General features: G+C 38.4%; 1 protein-coding gene across 1 annotated transcript in view; it reads right to left on the reverse strand.

The window, feature by feature from the left end:
• UBAP2 (ubiquitin associated protein 2) overlaps positions 1-16,834 on the reverse strand; it is a 112,145-nt gene that overhangs the window by 54,238 nt on the left and 41,073 nt on the right. The window contains 2 exon segments of the mRNA XM_049625108.1: positions 9,405-9,482; positions 11,353-11,506. Of these exon segments, the coding sequence (XP_049481065.1) occupies positions 9,405-9,482; positions 11,353-11,506 (232 nt within the window).

Consider the following 16,834-nt stretch of genomic DNA (forward strand, 5'->3'; position numbering starts at 1 on the left):
TATCGGAACCAGATTTAAAAAAAAAAAAAAAAAAATCAAACCCATTATTCCCATACATTTTTGCAAAATAACAAAACTGATCTTTCCTATTCACCTGGCTAGTAACACTACCAGTAACATTGTTTTCTCCCTACATTGTTATCTGGTACACATAGATATTTTTATCCAGCAGCTCATAATAAAGACGGGGTCTTTTAATAGAGAAAACACAAGATTAAATAAGATTATCATAAAGAATAAGCCCATATGATAATAAATGCTATTTTTTTACCCCAGAGGCCTCTCTGATGGTATCTATGTTGAATGACTGCTCAAGTTTTCAGCTGTTTAATATTTATGTTTTTCTGCACTGAGAGTCAGAATAGAAAAGCCACTCACTTCCCTTGAAAAAGCCCAAACGTAGAAAACAGCCAATCACCTCTAGTGGAAGTGGATCCTAACTATAGACATTCCCTGCCCCTCCCAGTGCCAAGCATGTGTACCCTAAATAGAAACAAGGAGAATGATCCTAAGATGACAGAAAGTAATCCCTTTCCCTCAACCCCAGGAGACTATATGGAGGGCTTTGATAACAGCGAAATGTACCAGAAACTCTGTGATCTCAAATATCTCACTGCACACTCTAGGTCATGACATGAAAGATCTTTAAAGTCCTGACTAGTTCTAAGGTTCTTTGTACTGACAAAAATTCACAAAATTTCAGGCCTGGTTCAGTGATAAAAGTAGTTGCAGTGTTGACTATGAGCTGCCTCCATCCCCAGAGACTTATCCAGTCCTCACACACAACAGGGCATCTCTGGAGCCTGCATGGATCAGAGTCTTGGGAATCCAGCAAGCTGTCTCTGTTCATGGGTTAAGGTATATTCTCAGACACAAATATGACTTCCCAAACCTAAAGCAGTATGAACAAGTCAAATGACAACAGCAAACTCCCTCTGGGATTCAGGGAGGAATAAAGCTTAGAATCTACCCTCATATCCCATATATTAGTTTATCCTTAGTAAAGAAGTCTGATTATAAACGTGTTGTGGCAATTGTTTCAGGAATTAATGGATTCTCAAACTAGCAAGTATAAGTCTGATAAAAAAAAAAAAAGATATTTAGGGAATTCTCTGAGCTAGTTGCCCAACCCCTGGGGTGCTCTACCCCACTACACCACCGGCTGAAGTTGTCAGTACACTGGAGAGCCATACCCTATATGCCATGCATTCTGCCTGGCAGGGGCTGACCAGGTTCCAGGTCCTTCCACCCCAGAACTATTAGAAGACTGACTCCCTTCTGGACTAGTAAACCTCCCCACTTACAGTGACAATTTGAGGAATTCCCAAGTGGAAAATAATTTCTCCTAAGCCCCATTTCAAGTAGGGTTCTTCAGGATGCTTGAAGGAAAAACCCAATTCGAATTAGTTAATTCAAAACAGACAATTTTAATTGTATGCAACTGGGGTAGTTTGGGTTTAGGCGTGACTGGACGAGGACAAATACACACATACAAAAAAGGGTATTTATATACTCTCAGAGTACTTCCCTCAGAAAGCATGTATTAATTATAAAGTGTAGAGTAGTACCTTCACATAGAAACTTGTCAGAAACCACCATTCCTAAATTTAATCAAAACTAACAATACTAGTAAGGGATACACTGGTATCATGTGCCCTCTAATATGATGCACTGAGAAGGTCAGTGATCATCACTTTGTGGTATTCCTATCAAAAACAAATAACAAGTTAACTTTACTGGAATTAAAACACCAGATAATAAGAATCTATTCATGAGTAAGCTTCTCAGACTGATATAAAAGGATATTCTACAAAAAAGTCCATATGCTTCTAAAGCATTAAGGCCATGAAAGACAAAGTTTATTCCAGATTGATGAACTGTTTTAGAATGAAGGACACTAAACAGACAAAGTAACTACATACAATGTGTGATCCTGGATTGGATCCTAAACTAGAATCTTAATTTATATTTTTTTTTTTTTTTTTTTGCTCTGAAGAACATTACAGGATAACTAGAATTTTTTAGATAAGGCCTATAGATTGCATCAATAGTAATTTCCTGATTTTATTATTCTAAGCTCCCTAAGAGAATCTTTTTTCTTAGAGGAGATATACACTAAAATGTTAAGGGGCAAAATGGCCATTATATTGGAATTTATATTCAAAGGTTTCAGAAAACACAATAGGATGTAACATAAACAGAAAATGATAAAACAAATGTAAAATACTTTCAGGAAATCTGAGTAAACATTATGCAAAATTCCATTGTACTTTTTAATTTCAAGGTAAAATGTTCAAACCAAACCCTGAGCACTTTTATGTATATTTTATTTTCCAGCAGGTAACTTTTAATTCTGTAAAAAAAAAAATCCAAGTTCTTTTCCACATTTACATTATCAACTGCTTTTATATAGAATGTTCCTACCCAAATTTTCCCATGGCTTTCTTCCTCCTCAGCTTAAATCCCACCTCCGCTGAGACCTTCCCAGGCCACTCAATTTATAGACCCTACCGGTGTATCTGGCTGGCTCTATTGGTAGACCATGTGACTCTTGGTCTAGGGTTTGTGAGTTCAAGCCCCACACTGGACATCTAGCTTTATTACTTAAAAAAAAAAAAAAAAGGAAAAAAAAAGGAAGGGAGAGAAGGAGGAAGAAGCCCCTTACTGACAGTTGACCACATCAACAATCAATTTCTTAAGTCAAAAAGTGATTTTACTTGACAGTCTCTTCTCCTTTCCCACCTAGAGTATGAGCAATCATGTCTTATTCACAGCTTTATCTGCAGCAATACAACAGGTATTTAAATATTAGTTGTTGCATTTAAGACTGATATGTAAGTCCAATTACATACACATGGAACTTTCTCATAAACTAAACTACCGGGGTGCCTGGCTGGCTCAGTCAGTGGAACATACGACTCTTCATCTTGGGGTTATGAATTTGAGTCCCACATTGAGTGTAGAGATTACTTAAAAATATAAAAATATTCCCCTCGAAAACCCTAAACTCTTATTTTAAAAGACAATATAACATCACTATTCATTTATAGGAAACAACCCAGCGATTCATTAATACATTTAAGAACACCACATTTTGTCAAATACTTTTTGTACCAGAACCCAAGAAGCCATATAAAACAATGCAAAAAATTTTTAAATACTATGTTAGCACACAATAGGTAGTCAATAATTACTTTCCAAGTATATTATATAGAGCATATTCATGTATTAATTTGTTTTAAAACACAGGAACTAAGGGGTGCCTGGGTGGCTCAGTTGAATGTCTAACTCTTGATTTCAGCTCAAGTCATGATCCTAACTTACGGGACCAAGAGGCATACTCTGCAGGGAGCCTGCATAACATTGGCTCACTCTCTCCCTCTGCCCCTCTCTGGCTCTCTCTCACTCTCTAAAATTAAATAAGTAAATAATGAAAACTTATTCCTGAAGATATACAATACTAATAAGCAGCATTGGCTCCTGGAACACAGAATTAGTTTCTACTAATTACTATATGTCACATGACAAAGACCTTTACCCAGAATACTCCAAATCTCAGATATTTAACATGATCTTCAATCTGAACTCAGGATTAAGTCAGTATCATTGAGGGAAAACTTCCAGTCATGCAGTAGATATTTAATATATATCAGCTAAATTCCACATTTTGTACACAAAACACAATTATTATTTGATGGCCAAGTTACCTTTGAATGGTCAACATTTATATAGTTCCAAACATTTTGACACCAAAAACCAAAGACCAGGATACTTAGGACAGTGCCAGGCACAACTGCTATTTCCCTCCTCTAAAGAAGCTGTTGTTTCCTCACAAAAACACACAACTCACAAGACACTTCTCTACAAACTTTTAAACAAATTATAGTAAAATACATCTTACAAGTGTCACAATCATTCTTGCTACTCTGAGCAAACATTCAGCAAATGGTACAGAAACACTAGGCATATAAAGGGAATTTATTTTTACTTCATTTGCTAGAGAGCTCATACTTTTCATGCTATAAAATATACTCCCATATTATACGTATGATTTTTCATTTAACACAGATACCAGATACGTTTTTGATTTTATTTTTTTAATTTACATCCAAATTAGTTAGCATATAGTGCAACAATGATTTCAGTAGTAGATTCCTTAATGCCCCTTACCCATTTAGTCCATCCCCACCTCCCACAACCCCTCCAGATTTAAGAGTCTCTTATGTTTTGACCCCTCCCTGTTTTATATTATGTTTGCTTCCCTTCGTGTTCATCTGTTCTGTGTCTTAAACTCCTCGTATAAGTCAAGTCATACGATATTTGTCTTTCTCTAATTTCACTTGGCATAATACCCTACAATTCCATCCACATAGTTGCAAATGGCAAGATTTCATTCTTTTTGATTGCTGAGTAATACTCCATTGTATATATATACCACATATTCTTTATCCATTCATCCATTGATGGACATTTGGGTCAAATTCTTAACATAAGGTATCCCAGAAATTATAGGTTACCATATTGAACCCATGCTGTTTCATAATATTTTTTAAGCCAATACTATACAGATAAAGCAATAAATAAGACAAGTTTTATTAGCACTTTGAAATTTTAGCAAATTTAGTCATAAATGTAGATTAGTATGCTGAGCGGGAGTCAATGTGAAGTCAGCAAGAGGAGCTCACAAGTACTGTCGAAATCAAAAAACAAATGCAGGGACGCTGGGTGGCTCAGTCAGTTGAGCATCCAACATTGGTTGAGCATCCAACATCGGCTCAGGTCATGATCTTGTGGTTTATGAGTTCAAGCCTACACATCGGGTCTCTGCCGCCATCGTAGAGCCTGCTTCAGCTCTTCTGGTCCCCCTCTCTCTCTGCCCCTCCCCTGCTTGCACACACACTCTCTCAAAAATAAACATAAAAAAAAAAAAAAAAAAAGAAGACGGGGTGCCTGGGTGACTCAGCCAGTTAAGTTTCTGACTTCGGCTCAGGTCATGATCTTGCAGTTCGTGAGTTCAAGCCCCACATTGGGCTCTGTGCTGACAGCTCAGAGCCTGGAACCTCCTTTGGATTATGTGTCTCCCTCTCTCTCTGCCCCTCCCCTGCTTGTGCTCTCTCAAAAATAAACATTAAAAAAAAAAAAAAGAAAAAAAGGCAATGGAGACCGTAAAGAACTGTTTTTAAGTACACGCTATAAAGCTTATACTTGTTTTTAAGTATACACTGTATTTTGTAAAGTTTATTTATTTATTTTGAGAAAGATAGTGAGTATGAGCAGGGGAAGGGGCAGAGAAAGAAGAGAGACAGAATCCCAAGCAGGGTAGAGCCCAATGTGGGGCTAAAGCCACGAGATCATGACCTGAGCAGAAATCACGAGCTGGACACAACAGATTTAGCCACGAAAGTGCCCCTAAGTACACACTCTAAAATCTGCATACTACACAACAAACCAAAAATAACTGCAAAACGACAGAAGAATGAATGGTTTTAAAAGACTAATTAAACAGACCATAAGAAAGTAAATTAAGATATTAAATGACTTACAAGTGAATTTCTGGGTTACATAAAACAAAAGACATTTATCCCTTAATTATTGAAGTGACAATTGCACCACAATTAACTATCAAACTGTACTAATATTTACTAAGCAAAATAATTGTGTTTTTGTGTATATAGGGTACTAAGTGTTCTCCCCCTCTTGCCCTGTGCTGGATGTGGGAGTCAAAGCAATTGAAAGAAATCTCCAGACACAGACCATTACCATTCCAAGAACTTGCTTAAATATGTTTAAATATAGGTGTTAGGATATACAAATTTTAACTCACGTTTACACGTGGGGTATATGGTAGGCTGATTTCTTTTAAGTCTAATCTGATTTATAGGGGCACGTGGGTGGCTCAGTCAGTTAAGCATCCGACTTCACAGGTCATGATTTCACAGCTCCTAGGTTTGTACTGACAGCTCAGGGCCTGTGGAGACTGCTTTGGATTATGTGTCTCCCTCTCTCTCTGCCACTCTCCTGCCTATGCTCTCTCTCTCCCTCTCAAAAGTAAATAATAAGAAAAAATTAAGTCCAATTTGATTTACAGAAGGTCAATCTGAATCCCTCACCCCCACTTTACATCCTTTTTTTTTTTTTTAAAGATTTTTTTTTTTAACATTTATTCATTTTTTAAAGTGAGAGAGACAGAGCATGAGCAGGGGCGGGGCAGAAAGAGAGGGAGACAGAATCTGAAGCAGGCTCCAGGCTCCGAGCTGTCAGCACAGGGCCTGACGCGGGGCTTGAATTCACAGACTGTGAGATCATGACCGGAGCTGAAGTCGGACGTTCAACCAACTGAGCCACCCAGGTGCCCCTTTACATCCTTTCTTAAAAAGGATTAGGTACTGGGGCGCCTAGCTGGCTCAGTCCATAGAGCGTGTGGTTCTTGATCTCTGGGCTGTGAATTCAAACTCCATTTTGAATTCCCAAATGCATAGAGAGATTACTTACAAAATAAAATCTTTCAGAGAGCTTAGGTAGCTCACTCTTGATTTTGGCTCAGGTCATGATCCCAGGGTCATAGGACCAAGCACCAAGTCAGGCTCCGCAATGAACATGGAGACTGCTTAAGATTCTCTCTTTCCCTCTGCCCCTCTACCCAGTTCGCACGTGAGCGCTCTCTTGCGCTCTCTAATAAAAATAATTAAATAGGGTTGCCTGGGTAGCTCAGTCGATTGGGCAACCGACTCTTGATTTCAGCTCAGGTCATGATCTCACAGTTCATGGAATCAAGCCCTGCATGGGGCTCTTGAGCTGTCAGCACAGAGCTAGCTTGGAATATTCCCTCTCTTACTCTCTCTGACTCTCCCCCAGTGATTTTCTTGTGCATTTATGTTCATGCCCTCGCTCAAAAATAAATTTTAATGTTTATTAATGCTCCTTTTAATAGGAGCACCTGGGTGGCTCAGTCGGTTAAGAGTCCAACTCTCAGTTTCACCTCAGGTCATGACCTCGTGATTTGTGAGATCAAGCCCTACATTGGGCTCTGCGCTGACAGCCCAGTGCTTGCTTAGCATTCTTTCTGCATGATGTGAAACATGACATCCTAAAAGGACAAATGACACAGTTCTGAGCAAATAAATGGTAAAGAGAAAAAAGAGGTGGTACAGAGATGTTAGGAAGAAAAATATTCTAGATTAGAAAGAACATGCAATGTATAAACCTTGTTTCAATCCTGCCTCAAAGAAATCAACTGTGAAAAGACATTTAAAAAAAATTGTTTTAATGTTTATTTATTTTTGAGAGAGACAGAGACAGAGTGTGAGCAGGGCAGGGGCAGAGAGAAAGGCAGACAAAATCCGGAGCAGGCTCCAGGCTCTGAGCAAGCTGTCAGCACAGAGTCCAACGTGGGGCTCGAACTCACAAACTGCGAGATCATGACCTCAGCCAAAGTTGGATGCTTAACCACCTGAGCCACCCAGGTGCCCCAAAATTTTTTAAATAATCATAAAATTTTTTAAAAAATCAGATTATTAGATGATACCAAAAGTTTACTATGACTTAAAAATTTCTGCAGACAAGGTAGGAAAGAGACATATAAAGCCAATATGGACAAAAATCTTTAGTTATTGTTGACTAAGAGGGAGTATACATATGGTTCATTTAACTACTCTCTCCACTTTTGTCTAAGTTTGAAATTGATCATAATTTTGTTTTATTTTATTCAGATTTTATTTTTAAGTAATCTCTATACCCAACATGGGGCTCAAACTGACAATCTTGAGATCAAGAGTCATGCACTCCACCAACTGAGCCAGCCAGGCACTTCCGAGATTGATCATAATTTTAAAAGGCTAGAAAAGGGAATTATAATTAAAATCTGTTAGATAATTCCAATCTTATTTTGACTGTGCCTGGCAAATCAGTACACAATTTTGCCCTTCTCTGATCTCTGGATATCATTTACCTTTGGCCTATAGAGTATTTTAGTGAGTGACAGTTTAATGAACAGCCAAGGTAGTTGGTGGTAGGATATATAGTGTCTACATTATTTTTGTGCTTAATAACACTAATGATCAAAAATTCTGTCAATACGCAGTGTTTATATGGAGAACAGTCACAACTGCATGTAACAACGTACCAAACAGTGGCATCTGGCCAGGTGGCAGACCTGTAACTCTTGACTAGGAGTTGAGAGTTTGAGATCCATGTTGGGTGTAGAGATTATGTAAAAATAAAAGCTTAAAGAAAAACAGGGGGTACCTGGGTGGCTTAGTTGGTTAAGCATTTGACTTTGGCTCAAGCCATGATCTCATGGTTCATGGGTTCGAGCCCCACATGGGGCTCTGTGATGACAGCTCAGAACCCAGATCCTGCTTAAGATTCTCTATCTCCCTCTCTCTCTGCCCCTCCCCCGCACTCACTCGCACGCGCGCGCGCGCGCTCTCTCTCTCTCTCAAAAACAAACATAAAAAAAAGAAAAGAAAAAGAATAGGGGCACCTGGGTGGCTCAGTCGATTTCAGCTCAGGTCTCACAGTCCTTGAGTTAGAGCCTCGTGTCAGGCTCTGCAATGACAGTTCAGAGCCTTGGAGCCTGCTTTGGATTCTGTGTTTCCCTCTCTGCTCCTCCCCCACTCATGCTTTCTCTCTCAAAAATAAGCATTAAAAAAAACCCACAATTAAAAAACTGGATCAAGCAAAATGTCAATTCTGGGAGGTCATCCACTGAACCAAAGTAACATCGGCATATTACACTGTGTATCTTGATTTTAGAACCTTGGGAAAATTCAGTCACATCTCTAAAGAATATGAAATTACGTTATTAAAGTGGCTTAATGACATGCCAGATTAATGAATGTTGAGAAATGATCACTAACATAGGGTGCCTGAGTGACTCAGTCGGTTGAGAACCTGACTCTTGATTTCAGCTCAGGTTATGATCTCACAGTTCATGAGACTGGGCCCCACGTCAAGACAGAGCCTGTCAGGCTCTCCACTGGCAGCAGGGAGCCTGCTTGGGATCCTTTCTCTGCCCCTCCCCTTCTCTCTCTCCTGAGCTCGCTCACTCTCTCAATATAAATAAACTGAAAAAAAAATTAAATAAAACCAGTATCATATGAGTAAAACACATCTGTTAAAGTCCAACATAGAAGAATTTAGTAACTTTTTGATCAGAGCTTCAAGTTTTATATTATTCATTTAAAGGGCTTTCTTGGCTTATTTGAAAACAACCACAAAATTTCCTCAAAATTACATGAATTCAAACAATTCATTCATAGCTATCAGTAAACAAATCAAAAAACTACACAAGATCAACCATTCTTTCAGAGTACACTGCCATGCCTTAGTGGAGAAGTAAGTATACCAATAGCTTGATCCTTCTTCCGAACACAACCATCTCCTTCCCTGTTATTCTGTCTTACCTCTGCCACGGGTTCGCTTGCCACGGTCTGAATGCTTGTCCCCTTGACTGCAATCAATTCCATTCTCTTCGCCTCTAACTATGGAAGAAAAGAGCACCTCTTGTATATAATCGTACATAAGAATTATCAAAGGCAAGGACAAAAGAGTTTCACCAAATGGATCAGAAAACAGGAAAAAACAAAGCCAAATAAAAGTGGATCAAAAACTGAAGACAGTGGGGCGCCTGGGTGGCTCAGTTAAGCGCCTGATTCTTGCTTTCGGCTCAGGTCATGATCTCAAGGTTCATAAGATCCTCACGTCAGACTCTGTGTGCTTGGGATTCTTGCTCTCCCTCTCTCTCTACCCCTTCCCCAATTCGTGCTCTCTCTCAAATTAAACATTTAAAAAAATTTTTTAAAGACTGATGACAACAGATCTTGTTAAATTCATAACTGAAAATTCTGTTGGGAAATTTAAAATGATGTACCACTTTTTCTTTGTTCTAGTTGAACTTGGCCCTCCCCTAAAGCAAGTTTGCTTCAAAAAACTGCTTATACAGCTACATAACACACCAACATTGGCCCACTGTTTATGTTCAAAGCCTAGAAAGTCACAGAATAGTGAAACAGCAATACCAAAGAAATACTGCGTTGCTAGAAAAATTACGTTGGAGACCGGTTTTCTTAGGATGCTATCCAGTATATGTCAACACGGTCTTATCTTCTCCTCATCCCTTTATTGGCATTAATGACTGTATAGAATACAGAAATTTCATGAGCAGTACTGGCACAGCTTTCTCTCATCTCTTTTCCCATGAGTCATTGGTGTTGTCCCGAGTGCCTTTTTTGGCTACTCCATTTAAATTTGCCAAACGACTCCCTGAGGCACCTAGGTGGTCTGGCTCAGGTCATGATCTCGCAGTTCATGGGTTCGAGAGTCTCACATTTGTGCTTCACCACAGATCCTACTTGGAATTCTCTCTGTCCCTCCCCTGCTCGTTTTCTCTTTCTCTCTAAATAAATAAACTTAAAAAAAATAAAATAAATAAATTTGCCAAATACCTCCCTCAAATCCCGATCTTGATGCCTTTGTTCTTCCCCATAATTTCCACATATAACATCATTAAAATGCAATATTCCTGCAAAACATGTTACTTCTCACTCCACCTACATTACAAGTTTTAGGAGAGCAAAAATTTGTTTTATTCATTGCCCTATGCCTATTAGAGTACCTGCCACATTGTAGGTAAACATCTGTGGAGTAAATAAACTAGCAAACATCTCTAAGATGATAATATTAAATATTTACCTTTTATTCACTCAAAATTCAGCTATTTTGGTATGGCTGCACAGCAGGTAGTGTTGTTATGGGTAAATAATTACAAACTCTGGATCAAATGAAAGAACAGTGAAAATCTTTCCTATTTGACAAACTTTTTATCAAACCCTTGCTTATATGAGTATGTGTTAAGTGGGAAGAATAAACAGCATCATCTATCAGGGAATGAAAAACCTAGTTTAAAATTAGAAGGTACACCTGGGGCGCCTGGGTGGTTCAGTCGGTTAAGTGCCCGACTCTTGATTTCAGCTCAGGTCATGATCTCACATTTTCTGAGTTTGAGCCCCAAGTCAGGCTCTGCACTGACAGCCCGGAGCCAGCTTGGGATTTTCTCTCTCTCTTAAAATAAATAAACATTAAAAAAAAAAAAAATTAAAGGGTTCAACTGATACATAACAGAAAGCAGTCTTAAGAGACAACACAATTACCTACAGCTCAGGTTAAGGGCTAACATGGAACTGCATCAGTTAAAATTCTAATGAACTACTTAGTTGTAGCTCATTAAGTGTTAACTATAATAATAAACACTGCATTGAGGAACTAGATTTATGGGCATTCACTGGATCACTTTCAGCTTTATGGTGTGCATAAAAATTTTCATAATGAAAAACTGAGAAGGAATGTACTTACACTCTCTCCCACGATTGCCACCTCTTCCTTTCCGGTTGTTATTTCCACGTCCACGATTTATTTCTCTCTCATTTCTCTTCTCTCTATTCTCTTTGTTCTCTGAACTTTCTTTTCCAAAATTCTTCTTCTTCCCCCCTACAGTCTCCCATGAAGTCTACCAAAGATAAGAATGGTCAGAGTTGTCGTTCGAAGTGTATACACTCATTAAGGGTATGCACATGTATTTTTCAGACCTAATTACTCATGCCTTCCAACTCACTTGCCTAACATTTTAATTCTTATCCTCTGATGATGGAGACAACAAACCTCTTGCTAGGCTCCTATTGCTATATACAGCATATATATATATATATACACACACACATATATATTTATATATATACACATACATATACATATATATATTTATGCTATATATGACAGCAACTAGCTGAATTAACATACTGTGTGTTGTCCCCCCACAGAGCCTTTTCCTGTGCTTTAAGGCTTTTACCTGTGATTTAAGACTAAAGTAACTGATGTTTCCCCAATTTCCCACACAATGCCATCCTCACCTTTATCAGTAAGCCTTAAACCTATTAATAAATGGATTTGCTCAAAGAATACAAATTACTTTTAAATACTCGATAAAATCTCAGAAAAACAACTTGCTCTTTTCAGTTAACCAAAATGACCATCTAAAAAAATTTAATGGTAGGCAAAAAAAAAATAATATAAACAAAGTACCCAAAGATAGTGTGGAGCCCGAGCCTGCTTCAGAGCCAGTCTGTCTCTCTGCCCCCCCCCACTTGCAACTGTGTGTGCATGTGCACTCTCTCAAAAATAATTAAACATTAAAAAAAAGTAAACTACCCAATTCAACTTCAAAGACCTGTTCTAATGAGAAGTCAAATTATTTATATAACCTCCCTTCTCTGCCTCTCCTCTAATAGTACAGAAATCAGGGGCGCCTGGGTGGCTTAGTCGGTTGAGCGTCCGACTTCAGCTCGGGTCATGATCTCACAGTCTGTGAGTTCGAGCCCTGCGTCGGGCTCTGTGCTGACAGCTCAGAGCCTGGAGCCTGTTTCAGATTCTGTGTCTCCCTCTCTCTCTGACCCTCCCCCGTTCATGCTCTGTCTCTCTCTGTCTCAAAAATAAATAAACGTTAGGGGCGCCTGGGTGGCTCAGTCGGTTAAGCGGCCGACTTCGGCTCAGGTTATGATCTCACAGTCTGTGAGTTCGAGCCCCGCGTCAGGCTCTGTGCTGACAGCTCAGAGCCCGGAGCCTGTTTCAGATTCTGTGTCTCCCTCTCTCTCTGACCCTCCCCCGTTCATGCTCTGTCTCTCTCTGTCTCAAAAATAAATAAACGTTAGGGGCGCCTGGGTGGCTTAGTCGGTTGAGCGTCCGACTTCAGCTCGGGTCATGATCTCACAGTCCGTGGGTTCGAGCCCCGCGTCGGGCTCTGTGCTGACAGCTCAGAGCCTGGAGCCTGTTTCAGATTCTGTGTCTCCCTCTCTCTGACCCTCCCCCATTCATGCTCTGTCTCTGTCTCAAAAATAAATAAATGTTAAAAAAAAAAAAAAAATTAAAAAAAATAAACATTAAAAAAAAATTTTTAATAAAAAAAATAATAGTACAGAAATCAAATCAATCATATATATGTAAATTACTGAGAAGAGAACGCTATGTTCTTGTGAAAGTGAGTATTAGGATATCAATAAAGGTATTTTACTGAGAATTCCCAAAACTGGCCCATTTGTTTCTATTTACTTTGTCATTATTTAACTCATTCTCAAGAGATTTGAAGTTATTCAATCCCAAAATAAGAGCATAACTTTATTAAGCTTTAAAAAAACTTAGCAATAAAAGGAAATTACTAACAATGTATATCAAATAAACAAAAGCACCAGAAATTAATCAACTAAAATTAAAGAAACATAGAGGTGAATTATTTCCAAAATGGTGGAGGCCAGAATTAAAACCTTTTTTTTAGAAGGAATTTTTCTAACATCTAGAAACCTCTGCTGAACCTATGTATACTTAAATATAAAATCACTGGATATGGAAAAAATACATATTAAAACAAGTAATTTTCTACATTTAAGCTTTGATAAATATTTTTAAAAATCAACAACAATTTCAGCATAATAATCAGGTATATTCGCTTCTGATGAGTATGCAGCTATTTTAACCTTCCTGCAAGTCTATCTGGGAATAATACTCAAACTTTAATTAGTTCACAGCTTTTGACCCAGCAAATTTAGTTCCAGGCCTTTATTCACGGGAAATTATTTTGTAATTGTGCAAACATTTATATGCAACAGTACAAAATGGCGGGGGGGGGGGGGGACATATATCTAGCTTAAGAGACTATCTACCCTAGAACATCTATAAAGGGAAGCCACTTAAAGTAGCCACTTAAAGAGTTATCCAGGTGTACACAGAAAGAGATCCATGACAGAAGTGTAGCCAGCTATCCAACAAACTGTATAAAATAGGATTACATTTTTTGTTCAAATGGAAGGCCATGCATATACTGAAGAAAGTTAGGAACAGTTATTTAAATGAGGGCATTAATCTGATTTAATTTCTTATTCTGCATTGCTTTTTTAAGTAAACAATAAAGCTTATTTATTCCAGAAAATAATTCTGCATTGTACAAACTCAATTTATTATGTTTGCTAATATGAATAAACAAGATACATATATATATGTAGAATCCTGTCCTCTTAGGTTAACAAGAGAAAAAGTAAATTACAGAGGTCCTAGAAAATTATACACAGTAGAGTCAGCACAAGTTGCATATGTATACAATTTATAATGTCTTTACATGGCCAGACCTAAAGGTATTCAATCATTATAAAGGGGCATACTTTGTATATAAAACATTTGAGAAAAACATCTGAGCCCATTTCATTCAGCAAAGGATACCCATAAGCAAGTCTTGGCTTGTGAACTCTACAGAGACTGACAAGAACTTATTTGTGAGGCAAAGTAAGGAAAGCAAACTTAAGGGGCAACTGACCTAACACCACCGTAAATGCTAAAAAGAATATCTCTCATTTGACACAACAGTCCATGAGCATGCACACAAGCTTTCAACACGAACCAAATGATTATAAAAGATTTCAACAGAACTTCTGACAACCTTTGTTATCTGTATTTTGCCACTACTTGTAGAATAGGTCTGAAGAAACTCTAAGAGGGATGGCCCTCCCAGACACATTTACAAATCAGAAAAGCAACTTCCCAGGCCAGCTAATTAAAATTCACTCTCCCACCTCCTATTTGCCAGGAACTACACAACAAACAAATTACGTGGAAAAGAAAAATACATTAATGCAAAAGACTGATTATTTCAAAAATATTCTGTCACTCAAAATAGCATTATAATGAAACGAAAGGTTTAGTACTTATGATCATGTTTAATGTTTTCTTTTGCAACAGCTACTCTTCCGTGAGAAAGACACTCTTCCTTAAGAAAGGCATGGACAGGGGCGCCTGGGTGGCGCAGTCGGTTAAGCGTCCGACTTCAGCCAGGTCACGATCTCGCGGTCCGTGAGTTCGAGCCCCGCGTCAGGCTCTGGGCTGATGGCTGGGAGCCTGGAGCCTGTTTCCGATTCTGTGTCTCCCTCTCTCTCTCTGCCCCTCCCCCGTTCATGCTCTGTCTCTCTCTGTCCCAAAAATAAATAAAAAACGTTGAAAAAAAAAAATTAAAAAAAAAAAAAAAGAAAGGCATGGACATTTCCACTTAACATTTTTTTCAGAGAAAAAATTTGGATTCAGAAGATCCTGGCCCAAAATAAGGTTAGCCAATAGGACAAATAGATTTGTTTGCATTCATGATTTAAAAAAATTTTTAATGTTTATTCATTTTTGAGAGAAAGAGAGAGAGCACAAGCAGGAGAGAGGCAGAGAGAGAGGGAGACACAGAATCTGAAGCAGGCTCCAGGCTCCAGCTGTCAGCACAGAGCCTGAGGCAGGGGGCTCATGAACCATGAGATCATGACCTGAGCCAAAGTCAGAAACCTAACCGACTGAGCCACCCAGGCGGCCTTTAGTGGTTTATTTTAAATGTTCTTGCTCCTACCAACCCTACAGTGTTTACACTGTCTAGCACCCCAGTCCAATAAATTCTACCCCAGTCAGGGGAAGATATTCCTTACAGCTGGTTAGCCATGGCTGCTGCAGACAGCAACCAGGTAGGTAGGTTCTACTATCAAAGAAAAGATGTACCACAGCATGATCCTAAACAAACCAGGGTTTCAAAAGGACTTTCCCTCTGCCTCTTCTCTCAACAGCCTTCTCATCTCTCAACAAGCATAGACCTTTTGTGTCTGTATTCAGGCCCTAATTTTGCTATTTTCTGATATGTGAAGAAATCAAACCAGATCTGACCCCACTTCATGATTTTCAGGTTCAAGATAACCAAAGATATATTCTTTATCATTCACCCCAGAACTAACTCCTTTGGGTTCAGTGCCAAATGAGCAGAGGAAGTAAAACTAACTAAAACAGAGAACTGGACATTTCATTTAAGATTTAAAAATTCACCCAACTACCACAGAAAAGGAATAAAGTCTGCTGGAGCTAACGGAAAGGCAACACAAAGTAGTCTCCTGGCCTACCTGTACCATAAAAAAGAAAACAGGCCCTCCAATTAACATTTTGGAAATATTACCTTTATTCAGAGTAATTTTTTAAATATGTAAATAGGAGGACAGATTAGCCCTTCAGCTCATTTTGAAAATAATAGAGATGGGGCACCAGCATGGCTCAGATGGTTGAGCATCTCAATCTACATTTCAGCCCAGGTCTTTATCTCACAGTTCATAGGACCGAGTCCCCCGTTGAGCTCTGTGCTGACAGATGGGAGCCTAGTTGGGATTCTCATTCTCATTCTCATTCTCTCTCTCTCTCTCTCTCTCCCCCTTGCCCCACTCACGTGGTCTCTCAAAATAAACATTAAAAAAAAAAAAAGAGGAAAGGAAATTAACAGAGAGCCATTCTACACTGCAACCATTAGCAATGTGGTAAACACACTCCCTAGAAAACATAGGCCTAAGTGTCAGCAAACAAAAACTATTCAAAATTTTATTTCATCACTTAACATGATGTATTTTCCCAACAAACTGACATATTTGGTAGCTCATCATGTTGACTAGTGTTATCTTGAATGGAATTTTACTCACAGATATTGCTATACTCAAATAGTGAAATATTTTCCCAATTATCTGATTTTTATAATTATAAAAAACTCATTCTGCTTATTTTATATTAAAGATAACATGTTTTACTTTCAAACAGTTCATTTTTATATAGCCTATCCTTAAAAATGAGAACCTGACTAAACTTGAACAGACAAGGAAGGCATTTCTGGTTGCATTCATTTTTATACCCCTTTTAAGGTGCATCATTATTTGTTTTAATCTGCTCTGAAATGGTTTCAATTCCAAATACAAATGAAATATTGTGCAATCTCCATGTAGAAATCAAAAGATTA

Source organism: Panthera uncia, chromosome D4 (genome assembly GCF_023721935.1).
Source record: "Panthera uncia isolate 11264 chromosome D4, Puncia_PCG_1.0, whole genome shotgun sequence".
NCBI lineage: Eukaryota > Metazoa > Chordata > Mammalia > Carnivora > Felidae > Panthera > Panthera uncia.